At 40.3% G+C, this 24,138-nt stretch overlaps 1 protein-coding gene across 5 annotated transcripts in view; it reads left to right on the forward strand.

Annotated features, from left to right (window-relative positions):
• The window catches only part of eml5 (EMAP like 5), a 222,168-nt gene that overhangs the window by 155,295 nt on the left and 42,735 nt on the right, over window positions 1–24,138 (forward strand). For 4 of the 5 annotated variants that reach the window (XR_009446227.1, XM_048538474.2, XM_048538475.2 and 1 more), the window contains exons 28-30: window positions 15,582–15,660; window positions 17,246–17,375; window positions 21,247–21,345. Coding sequence is in view for 4 of the 5 variants with exons in the window: in XM_048538474.2 (XP_048394431.1) it covers window positions 15,582–15,660; window positions 17,246–17,375; window positions 21,247–21,345 (308 nt within the window). In the remaining variant the exon portion in view is untranslated. Of the gene's footprint in view, window positions 1–6,504; window positions 6,562–15,581; window positions 15,661–17,245; window positions 17,376–21,246; window positions 21,346–24,138 lie in introns of those variants that run through there. The other variant, XM_059649080.1, reaches the window with a different exon arrangement.

Below are 24,138 nucleotides of genomic sequence, written 5' to 3' on the forward strand. Positions count from 1 at the left end.
GTCTGAAACCTATATAATTATCTGTAGCATTACCCTGGTTAAAGTTTTAATTTATGGAGACCATGAAGGAGTGGGACTAGAAATGAACTGGTGCACACCTCAACACTGGAGGTAAAACTTCCCAAACATATTTGAAAATCAAGCAGTGGGGGAGAGGAATTTTAAAACAGTCACCATCAGGGATAAAGTAGTGGGAGAACAATTATATCTAAATGTTGATACATCTTTAGCATCAGGCCTGCATATGTGGAGGCGATGGCCTACTGGTGTTACTGCTGGACTGTTAATCCAGAGGCCCAGATAATGTTCTGGGGACCATGGCAGATGATGAAATTTGAAGTCAATAAATATCTGGAATTATGAGTCTAATGATGACCATGAATCCATTGTCGATTGTTGGAAAAACTCAGCTGCTTCACTAATGTCCTTTAGGGAAGGACATTGCCATCCTTATCTGTTCTGGCCAACATGTGATTCCAGACGCACAAAAATATGGTTGACTCTTAACTGCCCTTTGGGCAATTAGCGATGGACAATAAATGCTGCCTGACAGCGACATCCTCATTCCCTGAAAGAATAATAAAAAAAATTCCCAGAATCCTAAAAGAAGTAGCTTCAGCGATAGTAATGTATGGATTATAATCTTCCAAAATTCCTTAAATTCTGTTAGACTGCCAAATAGCTGTTGTTACATGTTTCTTTGTGAATGGAAAGACAGACAGCAGAAAACTCTAGGCCAGTTAGACTAAAGTCTGTCACAGGGACATTGTTAGAATCCATTATTAAGGAGACAACACTTAAAACATCATAAAATGATCAGGAAGAGTCATCATGACTCTGAAAGGCAAATTATAGTTAACAAACATTAAGAGGTCTTTGAGGAGGTAATGATAAAGGTGGTTGCAGGGAAACCAATAGATTTAGATTTTTAAAAGTCATTTCATAAGATGCCATTTCAAAGATTGCTGCACAGAATATGAGCTGATACTGGGGTAAGAGTAGCACGGATAAAGAAATGGTTAGCTAACAGGAAGCAGTGATTAGGTATAACTGGATCTATTTTTGCTTTGGTAAACTGTAACTGGTGGAATCCTAGAGGGATCAATGCCGGGCCCTCAACTATTTATAACCTACATCAATATCTTGGATGAAGGGATTGAATGTATAGTTGCATTGAATCAATGGTTGTTAATTTTGGTGTTGGCACAAAAGTAGATAAGAAAGTATGTTTTGAAAAGGGGGCAAAGTGATCCAGACTGTTTAACTGAGTAGGTGAAAATTTAGCAGATTGATTGTAATGTGGGAAAAGTGAACTCATTCACTTCAGGAAGAATAGAGTAGTACACTAAACAAATAGAGATATTGTAAAACTCAATGATGCAGTGGGGTAGGTGACCTTGTACATGATCACATATGAGAATGCAGGTACAGCAAATACACTTTTGGAAAAGTGGATGGAATATTCACCTATTCCATTCCTCTTGTAAGAAATAAAAATGAGAACGTTTTACTGTGGCTGTAAAAGGCAAATGTGAGACGGGAATACAGTGTATAGTTTTGGTCTGTAGTTTTGCAGAGTGAAATATGAATGGAGGAGCAGAGGGATCTCTGGGTTCATGTCCACAGTTCCCTAAAAGCTGCCACTCAGGAGGATAGAGTTGTTAAGAAGGTGTATGGTGTGTTAGTTTTCATTAATAGAGGGATTGAGTTCAAGAGCCGTGAAGCTGTGCTCCAGCTAAACAAAAGCCTGGTTCGGCCACATCTGGAATATTGTATCCTGGTCGCCTCATTACAGGAAAGATGTGGAAGCATTTAAAAAGGTGCAGAGGAGATTTACAAGGATGTTGCCTGGAATGGAGGGAAGGCCTTACAAGGAAAGGTTGAGAGAGCTAGGGCTTTTCTCTTTAGAATGATGAAGGATGAGAGGTGACTTGATAGAGGTGTACAAAATGATCTGAGGTATAGATAAAGTGGACAGCCAGAGACTTTTTCCTAGGCTGGAGGTAGCTATTATGCATGGACATAGTTTTAAAGTGAGTGGAGGTAGATACAGGGGAGACGTCAGAGGTAGGTTCTTTACTCAGAGCGTGATAGGAGCGTGGAATGCATTGCCAGAGAGGGTAGTGGAGTCTGCCTCAGTAGGGGCATCTAAGTGGCTATTAGATAGGCATGTGGATGATGGTATAAGGTAGGGGTTAGATAGACCTAGGATTAGGGTAAAAGTTTATGCGCATGACATTGTGGGCTGACTGTCTGTACTGTTCTACATTCTAAGTTCTACGTTCTAGGAGAAGTTCAATGAAGGTTCAATTGACTCATTTCTGGTATGAAAAGCTTTCCTTGTGAAGATGAAGTTGAACAGGTTGGGCTTCTAGCCACTGGATTTTTGAAGAATGAGAATGATCTTATTGTAACATACAATATCCTGAACAGATTTGAAACAGTGGATACCATGCGGATAGTTCATTTTGTGAGGAGACTAGAATTAAGGGACCCAGATTAAGAACAGGCTGCCTTTTAAGATGTAGTTTTCCCCTCAGGTTATTGGCGTATAGAACTCTCTTCTCCAGGAAGCGAGAGAGGCCGGTATTTGAATTTATTCGAGGTAGTTGAAGAGATTTTTGATAGATAAAGAAGTTTGAGACTTTGGGGGCAGGTAAGAAAGTGAAGTGGAGTTCTCAACCAGATGAATCATGATCTTACTGAATGGTGTAACAGGCTTGAGTTGTGACTATCTTGAAGACCCAAGTTCCTGTGACAAACCACTTAGAAAACCTGCAATGATGTATCATTCTCCCAAGTCAAGGCCTATTAAACGTTATTGAACCTGAATTAATAGCTAATACCCTGCAGCTGTTGCTATTTTTTTTGGAAATTACTGCCTTCTGTACAGCTCTGTCGGTATACCTAACACATGCCCATCCACTCCACAATAGATTGTAGTGAATCAAGAAACCGTTCACCACCACTTCTTCAAGGGTGATTGTGGATGGAAAAACAAATGCTAGTTTAGCCAGTGACCTCCACTTCCCGTGAATAAAAAAACTTGTCCATAAGCCTGTCTTTCCAATCCAGTTCTAACATTTTTAATTAAAACCCACTTAGTTCAATTTCTCTAAATATTCAATTATAGTTGTAACTTTTTGTGGCATATTACTTGCCATATACTGGGAAAGAGTTTTCATTTAACTGCATGGCTTTTCAGGGCAATTTGCCAAAATTTGCTGAACTAGATCATAGATCATAGAATCCCTACAGTGTGGAAACAGACCCTTCAGCCCAACAAGACTACATTGACCCTTGTCTACACCCACCCAGACCCATTCTGAAAGGGACAGACGTGGGTTAAATGAGTGGGCAAAGATCTGGCAAATGGGGCATAACTTGGGAAAATTTTTTAAATTGTGCATTTTGACAGAATAAAAAAATTATCTGAATAGTGAGATGTTGAAGAGGTTTGAGATGCGGAGACATCTGGATGTGCTTATGCATGAATTATAGAAGGTCAATGTGCAGTATGGCAAGCAATCAGGAAAGCAAATAGTATGTTACATTTTATTGTGAGGGGAATTGAATACATGAGTAGGTAAGTTATATTTGTTATACAAGGCATTGATGAGACCACCTCATGGAGTACTGTGTACATTACTGATCACCAGACCTACAGTAGAATGTTAATGCTTTTGGAAGTTCTCGAAGGATTTACTACTAACTCAACTAGAGTTGAGGCTTAAAATCAGATCAGCCTTAATCTTGAATGGTGGAGCAGGTTCCAAGGGCCAAGTAGCCTATTTGTGTTCCTTGTTTCTATGTTCAGATCTACCATTTTTTTAACTACTCACCTAAACTGTCCATATTCTTCTGTAGACTCTGTCATCCTCACCACTTTCCCTTCCACATAGTTTTGCATTATCCTCAGATTGGTGATATTACACTTATTGCTGTCATCCAGGTCATTACAGTATGCTATAAATAATTATGGAACCAGTAATGTGGTACTTCAGTAGTTACAATTTACTAACCTGAAAATGTCCTCCTTATCCCAACTCTCTTACAGAAACACAGAAAGTAGAAGCAAGAGTAGGCCATTCAATACAATCATCGATCATTCAACTCAATACCCTATTCCTGCTTTCTCCCCATGCCTTTTCATCCCTTCAGCCCTAGGAACTAAATCTAGAAATTAATTTCATGGAAACATTGAGTGTTCTGGTCTCAATCCTTCTCTATGGGAGGAAATTCCACAGGCTCTGAACTCTTGTGGGTGAAGATAATTTCCCCCCCCCCTCATCTCAGTCCTAAACGGCCTACCCAATATTCTTAAACTGTGTCTCCCAGTTCTGCACTCCCAGTCATCAGGAACACCCTCCTGCATTTACCATGTCTATTGGTAAGCCAGTCCTCTATCTGTGCTCATATTCTACTCCAAACCCATGGTCTCTTGTTTTATTCAGTAGCTTAATTTGCTACCTTATTGTTTGTTCTTCAGAAATCCAAATATATTCATCTACTTTGTTTCCCCTTGATCTGTTTTGCATGTTACCTCCTTAAATATATATCTAAATGTTGTTCTGTTACATCCTTTATAACAGAATAACATTTTTTTCAATAACAGATGTTAAGCCAACTGGCCTATATAGTTACCAGTTCTTAGTTCCCTTCCTTTTTGAATAAAGGTGTTACATTAGCAGTTTTCCAATCCTCTGTGACTTTTCCAGAATCTTGGGATTGTTGGAAGATCATTACCACTGCATCCACTGTCTTTCTATTCATATTGTACACTCTTTCTTTCGATTTGAAACTATCCTTAACTTCCTTGGCTAACTATGGTTAACCTCTATCTAGAATCCTCCTTCCTCATTAGGATGTGAGCTATGAACAATTTTTTTAAATGTCTGCCTTTTTTCGTTAACCTTCTTTTCTGCTAAACTCATTTCCTAGTCCACTCCAGCTAACTCTGCCCTCATTTCTTTGTAATTACCTGTGTTGAAGTTTCACACAACTTTTTCCAAGCCATGATTTTCCGCTCCCAAACTAAAGTTTACAATGTTACAGTCACTGTTGCCTCGGGGATTTTTACTTAGCGGATCGTTTATTAAATGTTCCTCATTACTCATAAACGGCCATTAGGATATTCTTGATCTGGTATTATTTACACCATACTGTTCTTGGAAACTGTCCCAAATACATTCTATGAATTTTTTGTTGTGGCTACTTTTGCTAATTTGATTTTTCCTACCTATATGCTGATTAAAGTCAGCCGTGATTAATGTACTGCCTTTTCTACATGACCTAATTAGCTCCTGTTTTATTGTCTGTTCCAATGTCTAACTACTGTTAGGACTTGATAGAATATTATCCTTTGTGTCATCTTCCCTTTGTTATTCCTTACCTCCAGCCAAATGGATTCTATATCTTCCAGTCCATGATTGTTTCTTGCAACACCCCAACACCCTTACCTTCCTGCTTGTCATTTTAACAGATGGCATCTCCTTATAACCAAGTCTCCATAATGGCTATAAAATTGTACCCATTGAGTTTTAATGGTGCTATTGATCCATTTATTTTGTTGCTACTACATGACATACCACGTGACAATAAATGAACTGATGGTACGAATGGAGTTTACTGGGTAGGATCTTCTAGCCATTATCAAGATACAGTTGTGCTTAAGTGCAAGCCACAGACAAAAACAACTTCTCAAACCATTCTAATTTTGAGTGCAATTTGTACCTTCATTATCGATTACAGCTAAAGTATAAATTCTTGACCATCATAGTTTTATAATGATTTAACTTCTGTAATAAGTGGGGGGAGGGTTTATTGTCACTGCGACAGCCACTCCATGAGTATTTTTCACATTTTATGGAACCACTTCTAACTTGATTCAATATTCAGCATTCAGAGTTGTCTCAAAGGGTACTATGCTCTAAACTGTTATGGGCTAGGTTTGTACAAGCATTGCAAAAGAATAATATGATTAAAAGAGATGCTAAATCTTAGTCTATTTCAACAGAGCAACAGAGGCAAATTTTTTGAAAATTGTTTTCTTAGTATGATGCAAAATATGTACTTGTTTACCTAACAGTCCTAAAGGAAAAGCAACATATTGTACTTTGATAACACAGAGTGGAGCTGGAAGACGACAGCAGGCCAGGAAGCATCTGAGGAGCAGGAAAGCTGACATTTCGGGTCGTGACCCTCCCAGAACCTTCTGGTCTTGACCCGAAACATCCGCTTTCCTGCTCCTCTGCTGCCTGGCCTGCTGTGTTCCTCCAGTTCCACACTGTGTTATCTCTGACTCCAGCACTGGCAATTCTTACTATCTCTGTATTGTACTTTGAAGCATTTTTATATGAAATGCATTATAAAAACATTTTATTCTCAAAATATTTCATGTTCATTTAGTGACGTATAAGCTGAAATTTCTCTATCTACTTTCAAACTTTTCTGCTAATTTTTGCTTGTTTCCTCCTTTTTCTGTGCGTCTTACTTTCTCTGAAGGCAGGGAATAGTCAGGTAAGCACAATACTTATACGCTTAGCTGCCCTAAAAAACAACACAATGTATCAATTTAATTACTATTTCACTAAAAGGTGATATCGGAAATATTTAAACTATATCCTTGAACATATTTTGACTCTTTAAAATATGAGAGGCATGAAGGAATTATATATTATTGATATCATGATAATTGAAACAGAGCATGATAGAAATACTTAGCAATTCTGGCATAATGTGCAGAGAGAAAGAATTACATTATAGGTTAAAACCGATGGAAGGTCATCAACCTGATGTATTTCACTCTCCTCAGATGCTGCCAGGCCCACTGAGTATTCACAGCATTTTCTGATATCATTTGTAATTTTTCAGCAACTCTAGTATTATACATTTCCGTATTGTCCTATAGGTGCTCCATAGGTTTTATGATTTTAGGTGTCCTCTATGTTTTTACCCAAACTTTGCAAAATAGTTTACAACAGAAAGTTGCCTATTTGATTTCCAGCTTGGCTATAAATTCTCTGGTTTTCAGTGAAACATCCTCAGCAAATCACATTGTTAAATGTCTGCTTATTATCTTCTGTCAAACAGGCTGTGAAGGTTAACTCCAATTATTTCCAGAAAGCTTTCAGACAAAGACTGTTCTGAATGAAATCATCCTTCGTGGAAAGATCTTGCATTGGCTGTTTTAATGTAATCTGGTAGAGTTTATTTTCAGCAGTAGCCTTTGGGCAATCAGTCAGAACTGACGCTAACATCATAACCTGTCCTAGCTGTGAATATTGTACACTGACTTGCCTACAATGTTTCTGAAGGTATAAGCTTCTTTCTAGTAATGCGACATAGCCAGGACTGAGTGTAATGGCACTGTCAATATCTATTGTTTTAGAAACTTTCTTTCCAATACCTGGGCTAAATTTGAACCAGATCCCTGACTTGAGGGTACCTGATCCATTTGTTTTAAAAGGACAACAAGTTCCCCTGGTACCTGGCCAACTTTCATCCCACAATTAGCAGCACCAAATGTAGATAAACCGTTCATACATTATGTTGTTGTTCAGGGGGCTGTGTGTGCCCAAATTAATTGTTGCAAATTCTCTGCCTGTGAAATACTTTAAGACTTTGAGGACAGAAAAGGCTCTATTTAATTCCAGGATATTTTTTTTTCTTTTACAATGAGAGTTTACTAATGACATCTATAAATCTAAGCACAATAGTAAGAATATATAATGGATGTTTCAGGGGAATGGTCTTTGAAGTTATCAGTAGCTGCAATTTTGAACTTCAGTAATTGTCCCATCGTCCTCCCAGGTTAACACAACCATTTCCTTGATTGTCTGCAGTTCTTCTTGGTTTTATTGCAATTCCTCCTTTTGGCTTAACGCTAAAGCTTTGCAAATTAATCCATTTTCATTGTTCTTTCTCTGATAGGCCCAGGGGTATTTATCAACATTTTTAATCACCATATCCCAAGCCTGAGTCCTTGGTCGCTGACAATTGTCCGTTGCTGAACGATCCATGCTTTTGTGCAGTTTGATCCTCTTGACTTGATTTTGCTAATACAAAATAAGAAATTATTTATTTTTTAAAATATAAAATAATACTGAATTATTATGAAAGCATGAATTACATAAATATAACTGTTACATAAACCTCTAACTTAAATGTGGTATGTCAGGGTTTCAGTTTTCACCACTGCCTATGCTGTGATGAGTCAAATAATTTGCTCTAGATAACTAATTTTGTCAAATGAGCAAATTTAAATGATGTCAATTTACCACTGAATGCAGTTGAACAAATTGACTGTAAATTTGCTGAAAATGAAATTGACAAACAGATTCAATGATTGAACACAGTTATTACTTTAAATCTGTTTCAAATCGAACACTTAAGTTTTGGCATATTGCCCTCATCGTATCTAGTGCATTACTACATAAATTATGGAATGCGTACTGTTGCTATTAAGGGATCAGTGACATTAAAAAGAATAAAAGTCTCATTCATCTTTCACTGCGCTCACCTCTTCCACCCTTGGAACAACCATTGAAACATAACTGATATTTACAATACAGAAGGAGGATGCTTGACCCATTGTAAATAATTTTAGCACACCCACTCCTCAGTGGTTATGTGGCAAGTGGTTCAATCCGTAATATCCCTCTGGCTCACTCTCCGTCTTTAGTCAAGCTCCGAATCACCCACAAGTGCTTACTGTTTCTCTTCCTCTCTGAAATGTTTTCATGTTCTTGATCAAAAGCCACAAGACACCAGGTTATAGTCCAACAGGGTTATTTGAAAACACATGCTTTTGGAGTGCTGCTCTTCCTTAGGTGATGAAAGGCCAGACATTACTTCACCTGACAAAGGAGCAATGTTCCAAAAGCTTGTGATTTCAGATAACCTTGTTGGATTATAACCTGTTCATGTGATTTCTGATCTTGCCCACCCCAGTCCAAGACTGACATCTTTACATATTTCTTGTTGTTAAAGATACTGTATAAAAACAAATTGTATAAGAAATCGACTATCAAGGAGCTAAATGTCTAATTTGTTACAATAACATAAATATATTTATTTTTAAATGCATTTAACATAAAATGGGAAAATAGTGTTTAACTTTATTTTCCATATTAACAAATGTATTGAAAGTTGTATAAAAAGTGTACAAAATATAATAACTATTGCTCTTGTCTTGATTGCTGCTGTCAAGAGGGTCAAGGTAATTATATTTTCTGTGTAGTAATTGTGTTTATAAAAGTTAGCACCATCATGCCATAAGTAAATGTATAAAAATGAGAAATACAAATGTGTTCTGGCATCACTCGGGAGAATAAACTATTATGATTGTTATATAGTTGAAGCATATTTCTGTGTTTCATAACTAATTTCAGATAGCATTCTGATTATACTGGCATTAAAATAGCTCCTCATTTTAACTCACACCATTTTAAATTAAATTAAGTTTTAATGAATTCTATACTATAATTTGTCAATAGAATTATTTCTGTACTTTATTCCATCATTCAAAGCTAATGTATTTTATAACACTTTGAAATTTAACTAGGTAGTTTGGGCCAGATTTTCAGAGGATGGGCAATCTTGCACAAATGGGGTCTCTGAGTATACTCGGTTTTACAAAAGAAGGAAACTTCATATTTTGGTGTAGATATTCAGTTCAAGAGTCTCTCAGAAATGAAGGACAGTGCAAAGAACAAAGAACCATACAACACAGGAACAGGCTATTTGGCCTAAGAAGATGGCACTGAATGCCTTTCTAAACCTTTTACCTCTATGTGAGCCGTACCTCTCTATTCCCTGCCTATTGATAGATCTGTCAAAATACCTCTTAAACATTGCTATTGCATCCATCTCCAGTACCTCATCTGGCAGCAGGTTCTAGGCATTTATCACCCTCTGTGTAACAAGAAAACTTACCTCTCACATCTCCTTTAAACTTACCCAGGAAATTGTATTTTCTATTAGGCAATTCCTTTATGTGTGGAATACTCCAAAAGTCTTTATTTAAGTTGGAGACTTCAGAGGGTTTTGATGTAAATTTGATGTAAATTTGATGTAATTAAGATTGACAAGTCGCCAGGCCCGGACCAGATTTGTCCTCGGCTGCTTTGGGAAGCGAGAAATGCGATTGCTTCGCCACTTGCGAAGATCTTTGCATCCTCGCTCTCCACTGGAGTCGTACCTGAGGACTGGAGAGAGGCAAATGTAATTCCTCTCTTCAAGAAAGGAAATAGGGAAATCCCCGGCAATTATAGACCGGTAAGTCTCACGTCTGTCGTCTGCAAGGTGTTAGAAAGGATTCTGAGGGATAAGATTTATGACCATCTGGAAGAGCATGGCTTGATCAAATACAGTCAACACGGCTTTGTGAGGAGTAGGTCATGCCTTACAAACCTTATCGAGTTTTTTGAGGATGTGACTAGAAAAGTTGATGAGGGTCGAGCTGTGGATGTGGTGTATATGGACTTCAGTAAGGCATTTGATAAGGTTCCCCATGGTAGGCTCATTCAGAAGGTCAGGAGGAATGGGATACAGGGGAACTTAGCTGCTTGGATACAGAAATGGCTGGCCAACAGAAGGCAGCGAGTGGTAGTAGAAGGAAAATATTCTGCCTGGAAGTCAGTGTTGAGTGGGGTTCCACAGGGCTCTGTCCTTGGGCCTCTACTGTTTGTAATTTTTATTAATGACTTGGATGAGGGGATTGAAGGATGGGTCAGCAAGTTTGCAGATGACACAAAGGTCGGAGGTGTCGTTGACAGTGTAGAGGGCTGTTGTAGGCTGCAGCGGGACATTGACAGGATGCAGAGATGGGCTGAGAGGTGGCAGATGGAGTTCAACCTGGATAAATGCGAGGTGATGCATTTTGGAAGGTCGAATTTGAAAGCTGAGTACAGGATTAAGGATAGGATTCTTGGCAGCGTGGAGGAACAGAGGGATCTTGGTGTGCAGATACATAGATCCCTTAAAATGGCCACCCAAGTGGACAGGGTTGTTAAGAAAGCATACGGTGTTTTGGCTTTCATTAACAGGGGGATTGAGTTTAAGAGTCGTGAGATCTTGTTGCAGCTCTATAAAACTTTGGTTAGACCGCACTTGGAATACTGCGTCCAGTTCTGGGCGCCCTATTATAGGAAAGATGTGGATGCTTTGGAGAGGGTTCAGAGGAGGTTTACCAGGATGCTGCCTGGACTGGAGGGCTTATCTTATGAAGAGAGGTTGACTGAGCTCGGTCTCTTTTCATTGGAGAAAAGGAGGAGGAGAGGGGACCTAATTGACATATACAAGATAATGAGAGGCATAGATAGAGTTGATAGCCAGAGACTATTTCCCAGGGCAGAAATGGCTAGCACGAGGGGGTCATAGTTTTAAGCTGGTTGGTGGAAAGTATAGAGGGGATGTCAGAGGCAGGTTCTTTACGCAGAGAGTTGTGAGAGCGTGGAATGCGTTGCCAGCAGCAGTTGTGGAAGCAAGGTCATTGGGGTCATTTAAGAGACTGCTGGACATGTATATGGTCACAGAAATTTGAGGGTGCATACATGAGGATCAATGGTCGGCACAACATTGTGGGCTGAAGGGCCTGTTCTGTGCTGTACTGTTATATGTTCTATGTTCTATGTTCTATAAATATGTAATTACTCCAGAAAAGTTAGATTATTAAATACATAATCTAACTCCTCTATATAACTACTAAATTAGCTCTATACTTGCCTGTCACACTCCACCTGTGCTTCATCAAGATCCCCTAAACATCCCAGTCCGGACCTAACAATCCTGCCCTACCTCCCCCATCATATTTGCCCCTGGAATCCTACTCACTTGCCACCTTACCTACTTGGTATGCTACTTATCTGGCAACTAGTCATCTGGCATCCTTCCCCGACACCATTCACAGCTGGCACTCTGGTTACTTGGCAGCCTACCATTTAAACATTTATTGGATATGGGCATCACTGGCTGGGCTAACAATAATTGTCCATCCCCAGTTGCCCTTGAGAAGGAGGTGCTTCTTGAATCACTGCAGTCCATTTGCTGTAGGTAGACCTGTAATGTTGTAAGGGAGGGAGGGAGTTCCAGGATTTTGACCCAGCAATAGTGAAGGAACAGAGAGATAGTTCCAAGTCAGGTTAAGCGGCAACGACATAGGTTGGTTCTTCTTCTTGTAGCTCCTCCTCAGGCATTTTAGCACCAGGTCAGGTTCCTCCAATTGTGCCTCTGATATGGGCGGTGTGTAATACATAGGTGCTCACCTCTTGCACCTGAAGCATCCCAGGAGAAATTAGAGTCCTACAGTCTTACAGCATACAAACAGTTCTTTCGGTCCAACTAATCCACACTGACCATGTTCCCAAACCAAACAAGTCTCACTTGCATGTGTTTGGTCCATATCTGTTCAAACCCTTCCTATTCATGTACTTACCCAAATGTCATCCAAACTGTCCTCTGGAGGTTCATTCCACATGCAAACTACTTCCTGTGTGAAAAGAAAAGGTTGCCTCTCATGTTCTTTGTACATCTGTCTCCTCTCCTTATTTTGAATTCCCAAATCTAGGCAAAAGACCTTTGCTATTCATCTTATCTATGCCCCTCAATTTTGTAAACCTCTATAATGTTACCCCTCAACCTCCTATGCTCCAATGAAAAACATGTCCTGGTCTATTCATCTTATCTTTATAATTCAAACCTTCCATTCCTGGCAACATCCTGGTAAATCTTTTCTGAATCCTCTCATTTAACTAGACATTTATTTTGGTTCTGATTTGGATGTTGCTAAGCAATTTAACTGATCCAAGCCAAATGTAGGCTTTCCAGGGTGTGCATTGTCCTGGATACCAGCATATGAGTTCTTTTACTCAGTTCAAGTCTATTGAGGCATTTTTGCTGTCTTGAGTCAACATACCAACAGCAACTATAATGCCTCCCTGGCCCAAATTCTGAGGAAAATGTTAACAGTTTGGCCAAAGCTTAGCTTTGTTTTTGGGTTTTGCTGTGGGTTGACCTAGAATCCCTCTGTTCAGGATATGTCCTGAGTGAGAATATGAAATTCCCTTCACTCGAGTGGTATTCCCCAAGCTTAGCCAGACTGCCAAGCGTATCCACTTCTATCAAAATACCCTGCAACTCATATGGTCCACTTGCTGCATTTTCCTATGATAAAGCCAGTTGTGGTGTCTGTTTGAAGTCCAGTAGGGCTTCAGCTAGTAAGTACTTTTGCATGATTACATCATTAATCCCACATGTGAAACCATCTTCCAGCATCTCATTAAGGGTGAAACCAATGTTACATGCCACTGCCAGCCATCATAACCTAGTCAAAAATCCCAATATGGATTCCTGTTGTTCCTCAATTGCTGAGTAAAATCGATAGAGTCTCAGAAGTAGAAGATGCTTGCATTCTTAATATTCCCTAACTAAATCCGTCAACTCTTGAAAGGCTTTAGCATCTGATGCCTCAGGGAAAGTTAAGCTTCTAATAACTTAAAAAAAAAGCTGTGGGTCCACAAACTGTCAGGAGAATTACTCTTTGCTTTTCATCCGTCCCAATATCATGTGCCCATTAAAAAACACATACTTTACATATTCTGGGTCCAGTCTTTGACAGCGGGATCAAACAAATCAAGCTTGCCAAATAATAGCATTATGTCAGAAAGGCCTATCCCAATTCAAAGACGACTCTTGTGAGCAAATTTCATCCAGAGTGTAAAAACCGAAAGAACTGGGGATGTTGTAAATCAGGATCAAAAACAGAAGTTGCTGGAAATACTCAGCAGATCTGGCAACATCCATGAAGAAAAAGTCAGCGTTAATGTTTCGGACCCAGTGAGAACTGATCTGACCTTGTTACAATCACTGCACAGGCCTTGCTGCATTAGGACATGGACTGCGACAGAATCTTAGGATTTGAAAATGGTACTAAACATTGTGCAATCATCAGCAAACATACCCCCTTCTGACTTTATAATGGAGGGAAGGACTTTGAATAAGCAGTTGAAGATGGCTAGGACGTTACCCTGAGGAACTCTTGCAGCAATGTCCTGGAGCCTAGATGACTGCCCTTCAACAATTACAACCATTATCTTTGTGCCAGATATATCTCCAAACTATGGAAAGATTTCCCAGTTATTCCCATCGACTCCAGATTTGCTAGGGTTCCTGGGTGCCACACTTTCAAATTATGTCTTGATGTTAATGGCAATCACTCTCACCTCGTCCCTGGAATTCAACTCCTTTGTCCATGTTTGAACCAACAAAGCAGAGTGGCGCTGGTGGAACCCGAACTGAGCATCAATGCGCAGGTTATTTTTATTGCTAACTCAGAGCTGCTGGGCAGCACTGAAGATGACACTTTCCATTGCTTTCCTGATGATTGAGAATAGACCGATGGGGCATTAATTGCCTGGGTTGGATTTGTCCTGCTTTTTGTGTACAGGTCATGGTGGGCAATTTTCCAAATTGTCAGCTGCTAGCATTGTAACTGCACTCAAATAGCTTGGCTAAAGGTGCTGCAAGTTCTGAAACAAGTTTTCTGTGAGATATTGCCTCTGTTAGGAAAATCTGGTCTTGTGTGCTTTAAATAAAAGTGTATTGTACACCCAAAGGTTTTCTAAGTATTTGATATTTTCTATCTTAATCATAAAATTCAATGCTTTGATTAACATGAAAGCATCTTTTCAGTCAAGCAAGCAGCGTGTTTTTCGTTCCAGAGAGCTTATGCAAGTTCATTTAGGTTCCAGTTCTTGAGTATGACATAGCCTGCAAGCTACATTCTTTAACTAAAGTGTCAAAAATATTCTGGTAGATTTGTGTCAACAGCCTAACATAGTTGAAATAATTCAACTGGCTCATGATGTCCGTGTTACAGTTCTAGAGTTAGCAATGGTGAATCGTTACACTTACTCCCTTGCGCATATTTTCTTAATTCATGCAAATTAGAAAAGTGCCATTACATGGTTTTTATTATGATTTCTCTGATAAAAACGATTATCTTAAATAAAAAATTGCTGTATCACAGATCAGGTAATTTAACTTTGCAATGTGCAACTATGCTCAACATAGCTCAAAATTTGCAAGGCCCATTCTAAGTTTTACAAAATGATATTTTTACTAATGTTGTTCTACTTTATGTACTTTGCAACTGAGCCATAGCTTTTTTTAATGATAAACTCCAAATTAGAACGTTTAGTGTCTGAGAAGTTAAGTGGTAAATATTTCCTTTGAAGCAGGAAAATTCATTAAAGTGCAATTTTGTAAAATAAAGATTTTGTTTTGCTTTGGCTGTTTAATCTTAAATTGAAATTATCTATATAACACAGACAGCATTTGAGCTCTGCATGTTCCCTATTTTTATGGTTTCTCCTGTTGAATTTCTGTATTCCTTCCAGTGCACTTAGAAATACTTCACTAAAAGCAAATATTTTATGCACAATTCCAATGCAAACATGTTTTGTTGCTTGAAGCTTCTGCAGCTGAGGATAAGTCTGTGCTCTGAGTTGTAAGTGTATAAATAAGTCTTTAATGGAATCGGTGACAGACGGGCTTTTCTTATTCACAGTTCTTTATTTCAGACCACCTGTTAGTAGGGCACTGCCTCAGCCTGAGAAACTGCAAACAAATAATGTTGGGAAGAAAAAGAAACCTATTGAGGTAAATACTTAAAAGTTAATTTTTAGAAAGAATAATGCATGCTATATTAGAGGAGTTTAGTGAATGGAGAAATTAAGAAGAACTTTGGAGAAGCATGTTTGAGCTCCCATTGTTATGAACACAATTGAACGAAGTTTTGGGGTGGGGGAGTTGAGAGAAATGTAGTTGTGAGGAGGAACTAGTACTTTCTGATAGAATTCAAAAACTACATCTAAAGCAGATCAGAGCCAAAACAGTTCAGTCAGAAAATTACAATGTTAGCGAAAAAGAATACCTATGGGGCTAGAAGGGAAGTTTAAAAACCTTACCATTCTGCAAAAGGGAAGATAAAATGTCATGCTTCTGTATGCAGGCTGAAGGAAGGGAAAGCTGCTGCTTACTTGAAACAATATGCTTACCAAAGAAAGCAGCAGTGAAGGAGGGAGCAAAATAGTGTGTACCTGTATGACCAGCCCAGATATGGCAGCTTAACATAAGGAAAAAGTCTAATAAGCCTTCTGCGAAACACAAAGGGACTAATTCCATGTTTTCACCACCCATTGTGTTGAAAAATTGTGGTCTGATTTCATTCCTAAGTGGTCTAGCTGTAATTTTAAGGTTATTTCCTCATGTTTCACCAGAAGAGAGATTATTTATGTCCACACTACTGTAACGCAAGGATTTTAAACACTCCTATTGGATTGCCCAGCACCATTCATCCTGTAAAAAATCAAGGAAATTCAAGTCAGTTTTGTGCAACCTGTCTTTGATATTTAACCATTTAACCCCAAAAGAAGTGTAAAGCTATATTGCGGCATTTCAAATCATTCCAGCTCGTCAGCATTCTAGTCCGAATACTTATTGCATGCTTGGTTTCCAGAAAAATCAGCGCTGATACTTAAAGCTGGTGTTTTTTTTCTCTCTACAAGTTGTGGTGAAGAGAAGAAATAATTGGTCAGGTTGGCACTAGGGAGATAGTTGCCCACTTCTCAATACCTTGAATTAAGGAATGGGCAGGATGGTCTATGGTCTGTCGTCCTGGCCCATGGCCAATCAAGGTCCTTAAATGAACAATTAACGAGTGGTCTGCTTACCACCAGCCTGTTAATTATATTCCTAGCAAGTAAGAAACATGGTAGTCTCCGAGACCACTCTGACATGGTATCCAGTTCGGTGTCAAGTTTGGGGATGGGGGCTACATTTGCCATTATGTGTTGGCCACTTAAAACCCCCTCCCAGCCTTTGCCTCTGACTCTCCTGACCCCCTACCCCTCCACCCAGAAGAAAAATCTCGTCTTCCCACTGCTCCTGGTTGTCAGTGCTCCTGCTCAACCAGTGGCCTTGGCCTTCAATGTGGTACTGTTGATCACAGTGCTGCCAGCCTCTGGCCAGCAGCTTCAAGCTACATGGGACATCCCAGACTTGACTGGCTGGGAAGCCCACTGGCTCATCACTAATTGATACCTGATCCAGTGGGACTTGTCGTTCATGGGGATGGGTTATCTCACCCCCATGCTTAGACCAAAATATGTGTGCATTGCACTCTCTGAAATGTTCTCTTTCATGTATCTGGGTGTAAGTTTCTGGAAATTTATTTTCCATCTAGGACCTCTCCTTGGCATTGGCATTTGGATATCGTGGTAATGACTGCCGAAACAATGTACATTATTTAAATGACGGCACTGATATCATTTACCACACAGCATCGATTGGAATTGTCCACAACATTGCAACAGGTAGAATATTCATATGCTATTTAAAATATTTTTACACGAAATATTTTTATAACAAAGTTCATTTACTTCAAAAATATGGGTATTTTGCATGCAAACATGATACAGCTGTGTGGAAGTTAGCAGCTAAGGTTAAAGATAATCCAAAGAGATTCTACAAGTACACTAAGAGCAAATAAGGAGAGAATTGAGCTTCTTAAAGATCAACAAGGACATCTATGTGTGGAACCACAGGAGATGGCAGAGATACCAAACAAATATTTTGCATCAGTTTTTATTGTGGAGAAAAAAATGGATGCTAGGGAATTTAGGGAAATATTTATTAATGTCTTGAAAACAGTCCACATTACAGAAGAGGAAGTGCTGGAGGCCTTAATAAAACATAATGGTGGAAAATCTCCAAGACCTAATCAAGTGTGTCCCAGGCATTGTGGAACTTTGGGAGGAAATTGCATGGCCCCTAGCAGAGATATTTGTATCATCTACAGCCACGGGTGAGGTGCCAGAGGATGGGAGTATGGCTAGTGTTGTGCCTTTATTCAAGGAAGGCTGTAAAGAGAGGACTGGGAACTGTAGATTGTTGACTCTATATGTGGTGGATAAGTTGCTGAAGGTGAGTCTGAGAGTAGGATTTATATGCATTCAGAAAAGCAAATACTGATGAAGGATAGTCAGCATAACTTTGTGCATGGGAAATCATGTCTCACAAAACTTGATTAAGTCTTTTGTGGATGTAACCAAAAAGTTTGAGGGCAGAGCGATAGATGTTGTCTGCACTGACTTTATAAAGCCTTTAACAAGGCTCCACATGGTAGACTAATTGATAAAGTTAGATCACAGGGAATTCAGGGAGACCTTGTCAATTAGACACAAAATTGACTAGATAGGAGACAAAGAGTAGTGGTGGAGTGTTATTTTTCAGACTGGAGGCCAGTGACCAGCAGTGTTCTGCAGGGATCATTGTTAGGTCCACTTTTGTTTCTCATTTATACAAACAATTTGAATTTAGGAGGCATGGTTAGTAAGTTTGTGGATGACATGAAAATTGGTGGTACAGTTGGAAGTAAAGATGGCTATCCAAGATTACAAAGACTCCTTGATCAGTTGGGCCAATGGGCTGAGGCATGGTAGATGGAGTTTAATTTAGATAAATGAGAGGTATTGCATTTTTGTTTTTTTTAAAAAAGGCAGGATTTAAACAGTTAATGGTAGGTCTCTGGAAGTGTCGTGGAACAGAGAGACCTAGATGTTCAGGTACATAGCTCTTTGAAAGTTGAGTCACAGGTAGACAAGGTAGTTAAGAATGCATTTAGCACGCTTGCCTTCATTGTTCAGACCTTTGAGTATAGGAATTGGGATGTTATGTTAACATTGTCAAGGACTTTAGTGTGGCCTCTTCTGGATTCTGTGTACAGTTCTTGTCACCCTGCCACCGGAATGATATCATTAAACACAAGAGAGAGTTCAGAAAAGATTTACCAGGATGTTGCTGGATCTGGAGGGTTTGAGATATAAGGAGAGGCTGGATAGTCTGGAACTTTTTTCATTGGAGTGTAGCAGGTTGGCCTTATTGAAGTTTATAAAATCATAGGTAAAGTGTATAGTGAAGGTCTTTTCCCTAGGCTGGGGGCATTCAAAACTAGAGTGCATATTTTTAAGGAGAAGGGAGAAAATTTTAAAACAGACATAAGGGGCAACTCTTTCTCACAGATAGTGGTTCGTATATGGAACGAACTGGGAGAGGACGTAGTAGCTGCAGGTACAATTTCAACATTTAAGACATTTGGATAATTACATGAATAGGAAAGTTTAGAGGGATATGGGCCAAACACAAACAAGTGGGACTAGTTTATTTTGGGAAATGTAGTCGGCATGCACAAGTTAGACCAAAGGTTCGATGGTGTATGACTGTAATTGGGTAATTGTCTTTTTAAGAAATAAAATCCTAGTGCTGCAACTTTAGTCTGTTTTTTAGCACTGTATATATGGTATCTTATTAATGGATAATATTATTAGTTGATTGACCTCATTTGCATGGCGAACAAACCATCGCCTCAAGAAGGCAGTGAAGAGATACAAAATGGGACCTGTGAAGGCAGATTACTGTGCAATTTTAAATGCTATTATGACATTCCCATCACTTATTCTGTCACTATTTATCCCAGATAGCCAGAATAGGTTATCCTTGAGTCAAGCAAATGTTGTTAATATATTACAATTTGATGTGTAAACCATATTAGCCATGCCAACTCATGTGGGTAGTTCAACACCTGTTCACGTGCTTTTCAAAGTATAATTATCTATCATTAATTTCTGAAAATTTAATAGCTGAAGTCAACTCCTTGTTAGTTTTAAGTACTTTTTCATTGTCCCATATTGCAGGAAAAGCAGGAAGGAGTTGATATTAATCGTGATTATAGGTTGCAAATTTTCCCAAGGCTTTCCTGGGCAGGGTTTGTCTGGAATCTTTGAGCACACAAGTGCACATTGCAACAGAGGACAGCTCAATATGGGCAAAATGCATTAACACAAACATGCCCACTATCAGGAATCAGCATCATACAACATATTTCCCTTAGTATTTCCACCAGTATCAATACTGGATACCAACACCTATGAATTCCTGATATCCACTCTAGAAACAGGAATGTTTAAATGAGACATGTTATCCTAATTGAGAATTCTGCTTGGATAAGTAGACATCAGCTGCAATCCTGGTGTCACTGCTGGGAGTGTCAGATCATAGTTCTGAAGACTTGGAGGATTGGTGGCATGTTCCTTCTAAGGTGTGTCATTACACAACAACCTCAAGGCTCCTATGCACCCAAACACAAATCAACCCTTAAACTGCATGCGTGCAGTCACACAAAAAAAAAGGACCCGAACTTAAGTGATAGGCAGCAACAAAAGAAAACCAAAGGATCATTGGATGGTAGATTTAGTTGATATCTCCTTCTATCATAGAATCCATACAGTGTGGAAAAAGGCACTTTGGCCCAACAACTCCACTCCGACCCTCAGAGCATCCCACCCAGACCCATCCTCCTTACCCCTCTTAATCTACACATCTCTGAACATTACGTCAATTTAGCATGGCCAATCCACTTAGCCTGCGCACCTTTGGACTGTGTGAGGAAACTAGAGAACGCAGAGGAAACCCATGCAGACATGTGGAGAATGTGCAAACTCCACACAGACAGCTGCCCAAGGGTGGGATTGAACCCGGGTCCGTGATGCTGTGAGGCAGCAGTGCTAACCACTGAGCCACCGTGCCGCCCAGTCCAATAAATCCTGTAAACGATCAGAATTACTCCTTTAGGTGCTCACAGTAAATATAGTGCAGCTTTAAATCCGTGAAAATCTTCCCTCATCACAAGGTTGATACAGTTTAAAACTTTGACATTAGTATGAGCTGGAGATGAAAAATGTGCCTTGACAACTGGTTGATTATCCAAGACGCGAGCAATTTTAAATATCAGGTGAAGCAAAGTTGCATTGATTTCTCACAAAAATAAAACCACTCAAGGTTTCCAAAGAAAAGTTGTCAAAATGTGTCACAAACCTTTCTAACTTGATTACGACTCAGCCAGACTGGTTCCATTGGAGAAAGAAATTGCAAAAGGCTGAATTTTGTTTATTTTTTCTGGCTATGTACAGACAGCATATTCAAAAATAAGGGAGATTAGGTAGTTTTGTACGTAATGAGTGCGCTTGACCAAAATAGAGCAATAATGGCTCCTAAGAGACCAGTATTCCTTTTATCCCCCTTCTTGAGGTAACAAACAATTTAGTGTATTTATAATGAATTTTATTTTTTACATTTCAAGAAAAGTTTGAATTAAAGCTTATTTCTTTCACTTGCAATTTACTTTAGGTTTTCAGTCTTTTTATCTTGAACATACAGATGACATCCTGTGCCTCACGGTTAACCAACATCCCAAATTCCAAAAGATAGTAGCAACTGGACAAGTTGGTATGTACAAAGATGATTGAGAGAATATATCACTTATTAACCTGTCCTTGTATTTTTTTTGTCATCTCTTTTGCGACTATCTGAACATCAGATTCTGATCTCATTTAGTTAATCAGAGTTCAAGGCAGTAATTTTCCTTTGGAAAAGAAATAATCCTTCACTGAATATATCGCATTTTGTATTTAGAAAACAACTTAAAGTACAATATTATACTTTATGGTAACATTTGGTTAAAAACAATTTGTACAATTCAGTTCTGTACATTTTAATCAATCTACGAGTGATGGCAATTGCTTTCAGATGCCCAAGTGGAAAGCAGTGGGGTTACCACCCCTAAACTCATTAGCCTCACTACACTTCTCTAACATGGTGCCAGGATGTTGCCAGATATGGAAGGTTTTGAATGAAAGAGAAAGGCTGGAACAGTTTTTATGAGAGAGTGGGAGGTCGAGAGATGACTCTACAGATTCATAAAATCATGAGGGGCGTAGGTAGGGTCTTTTCCCTGGGATGAGGGATTTCAAGACTAGGGGGCACATTTTTAAGGTGAGAGAAGGAAGATTTTAAAAAGACGTGCGGAAGTTTTTTTACAGGGTGGTTCATGTGTGGAATGAACTTCCTGAACAAGTGGTGGATGTGGGCACAATTACAATGTTTAAAAAAACATTGAGACAAGTACATAAATGCAAAACGTTTGGAGGAATATGGGATTAATTTAGTTTGGGATTATGTTAGGCATGGACTGGTTGGACTGCAGACCCTGTTTCCATGCTGTATGACTCAATGCTCCTTATAGCCTAGATAACAAAGTGTAGAGCTGGATGAACACAGCAGGCCAAGCAGCATCTTAGGAGCACAAAGGCTGACATTTCGGGCCTAGACTCTTCATCAGAAAAGGGGGATGGGGAGAGGGTTCTGAAATAAATAGGGAGTGACGGGGAGGCGATTGAAGATGAATAGAGAAGAAGATAGGTGGAGAGGAGACAGACAAGTCAAAGAGGCGGGGATGGAGCCAGTAAAGGTGAGTGTAGGTTGGGAGGTAGGGAGAACGGACAGGTCAAAGGGGCAGGATGAGGTTGGTAGGTGGGAAATGGAGGTGTGGCTTGAGGTGGGAGGAGGGGATAGGTGAGAGGAAGAACAGGTTAGGGAGGCAGGGATGAACTGGGCTAGTTTTGCGATGCAGTGGGGGGAGGGGAGATTTTGAAGCTTGTGAAGTCCACATTGATACCATTGGGCTGCAGGGTTCCCAAGCGGAATATGAATTTAGCTGTTCCTGCAACCTTCGGGTGGCATGGCTGTGGCACTGCAGGAGCCCAGGATGGACATGTCGTCTGAGGAATGGGAGGGTGAGTTTGAAATGGTTTGTGACTGGGAGGTGTCGTTGTTTATTGCAAACCGATATTCTGCAAAGCAGTCCCCAAGCCTCCGCTTAATTTCCCCCATGTCGAGGAGGCCACAACGGATACGGGGGATACAGTATACCATATTAGCAGATGTGCAGGTGAACATCTGCTTGATGTGGAAAGTCATCTTGAGGCCTGGGATGGGGGTGAGGGAGGAGGTGTGGGGTCAGGTGTAGCACTTCCTACGGTTGCTGGAAATAGTGCTGGGTGTGGTGGGGCTGGAGGGGAGTGTGGAGCGGACAAGGGAGTCACAGAGAGAGTGCTCCCTCCGGAAGGCAGCTAAGGGTGGGGAGGGAAAAATGTCTTTGGTGCTGGTGTCGGATTGTAGATGGTGGAAGTGTTGGAGGATGATGCGTTGTATCCGGAGGTTGGTGGGGTGGTATGTGAGGACGAGGGGGATTCTCTTTTTGTGGTTATCGCGGGGACAGGGTGTGAGGGATGAGTTTCGGGAAATGCGGGAGACACGGTCAAGAGCGTTCTTGACCACTGCAGGGAGATGTTGTGATCCTTGAAAAACAAGGACATCTGAGATGTGTGGGAGTGGAATGCCTCATCCTAGGAGCAGATGCGACAGAGGCAAGGAATTGGGAATAGGGAATGGCATTTCTGCAGGAAGGTGGGTGGGAGAAGGTGTATTCTAGTGTAGCTGTGGGAGTCAGTGGGCTTGAAATGGGTATCGGTTTCTAGGTGGTTACCTGAGATGGAGACGGAGGCCCAGGAAAGTGAGACAGGTGTTAGAGATGGTCCAGGTTGGGATGGACGGTGTTGGTGAAGTGGATGAACTGTTCGAGCTCCTCATGGGAGCACGAGGCGGCGCCAATGCAGTCATCAATGTAATGGAGGAAGATGTGAGGTTTAGGGCCAGTGTAGGTACAGAAGAGGAATTGTTCCACGTAACCTACAAAGAGACAGGCATAGTTTGGGTCCATGCAGGTACCCATGGCCACCCCCTTTGTCTGTAGGAAGTGGGAGGAATCAAAAGAGTAGTTGTTGAGGGTGAGGACGAGTTCGGCTAGTCGGATTAGGGTGTCGGTGGAGGGGGACTGATCAGGCCTGCAGGACAGGAAGAAGCGGAGGGCCTTTAGGCCATCTGCATGGGGAATGCAGATGTATAGGGACTGGACATCCATAGTAAAAATGTGGTGTTGGGGACCGGGGAATTGGAAGTTCTGGAGGAGGTGGAGGGCGTGGGTGATGTCACAGACGTAGGTAGGGAGTTCTTGGACCAAGTGGGAGAAAATGGAGTTGAGATAGGTGGAGATGAGTTCAGTGGGGTAGGAGCAGGCAGAGACAATGGGTCGACCAGTGCAGGCAGATTTGTGGATTTAGGGAAGGAGATAAAAGCAGGTAGCGTGGGGTTGGAGGCTGTGGGTGGGAGGTTACCTGAGGT

This window comes from Stegostoma tigrinum, chromosome 10, assembly GCF_030684315.1.
Source record: "Stegostoma tigrinum isolate sSteTig4 chromosome 10, sSteTig4.hap1, whole genome shotgun sequence".
Classification (NCBI taxonomy): Eukaryota; Metazoa; Chordata; class Chondrichthyes; order Orectolobiformes; family Stegostomatidae; genus Stegostoma; species Stegostoma tigrinum.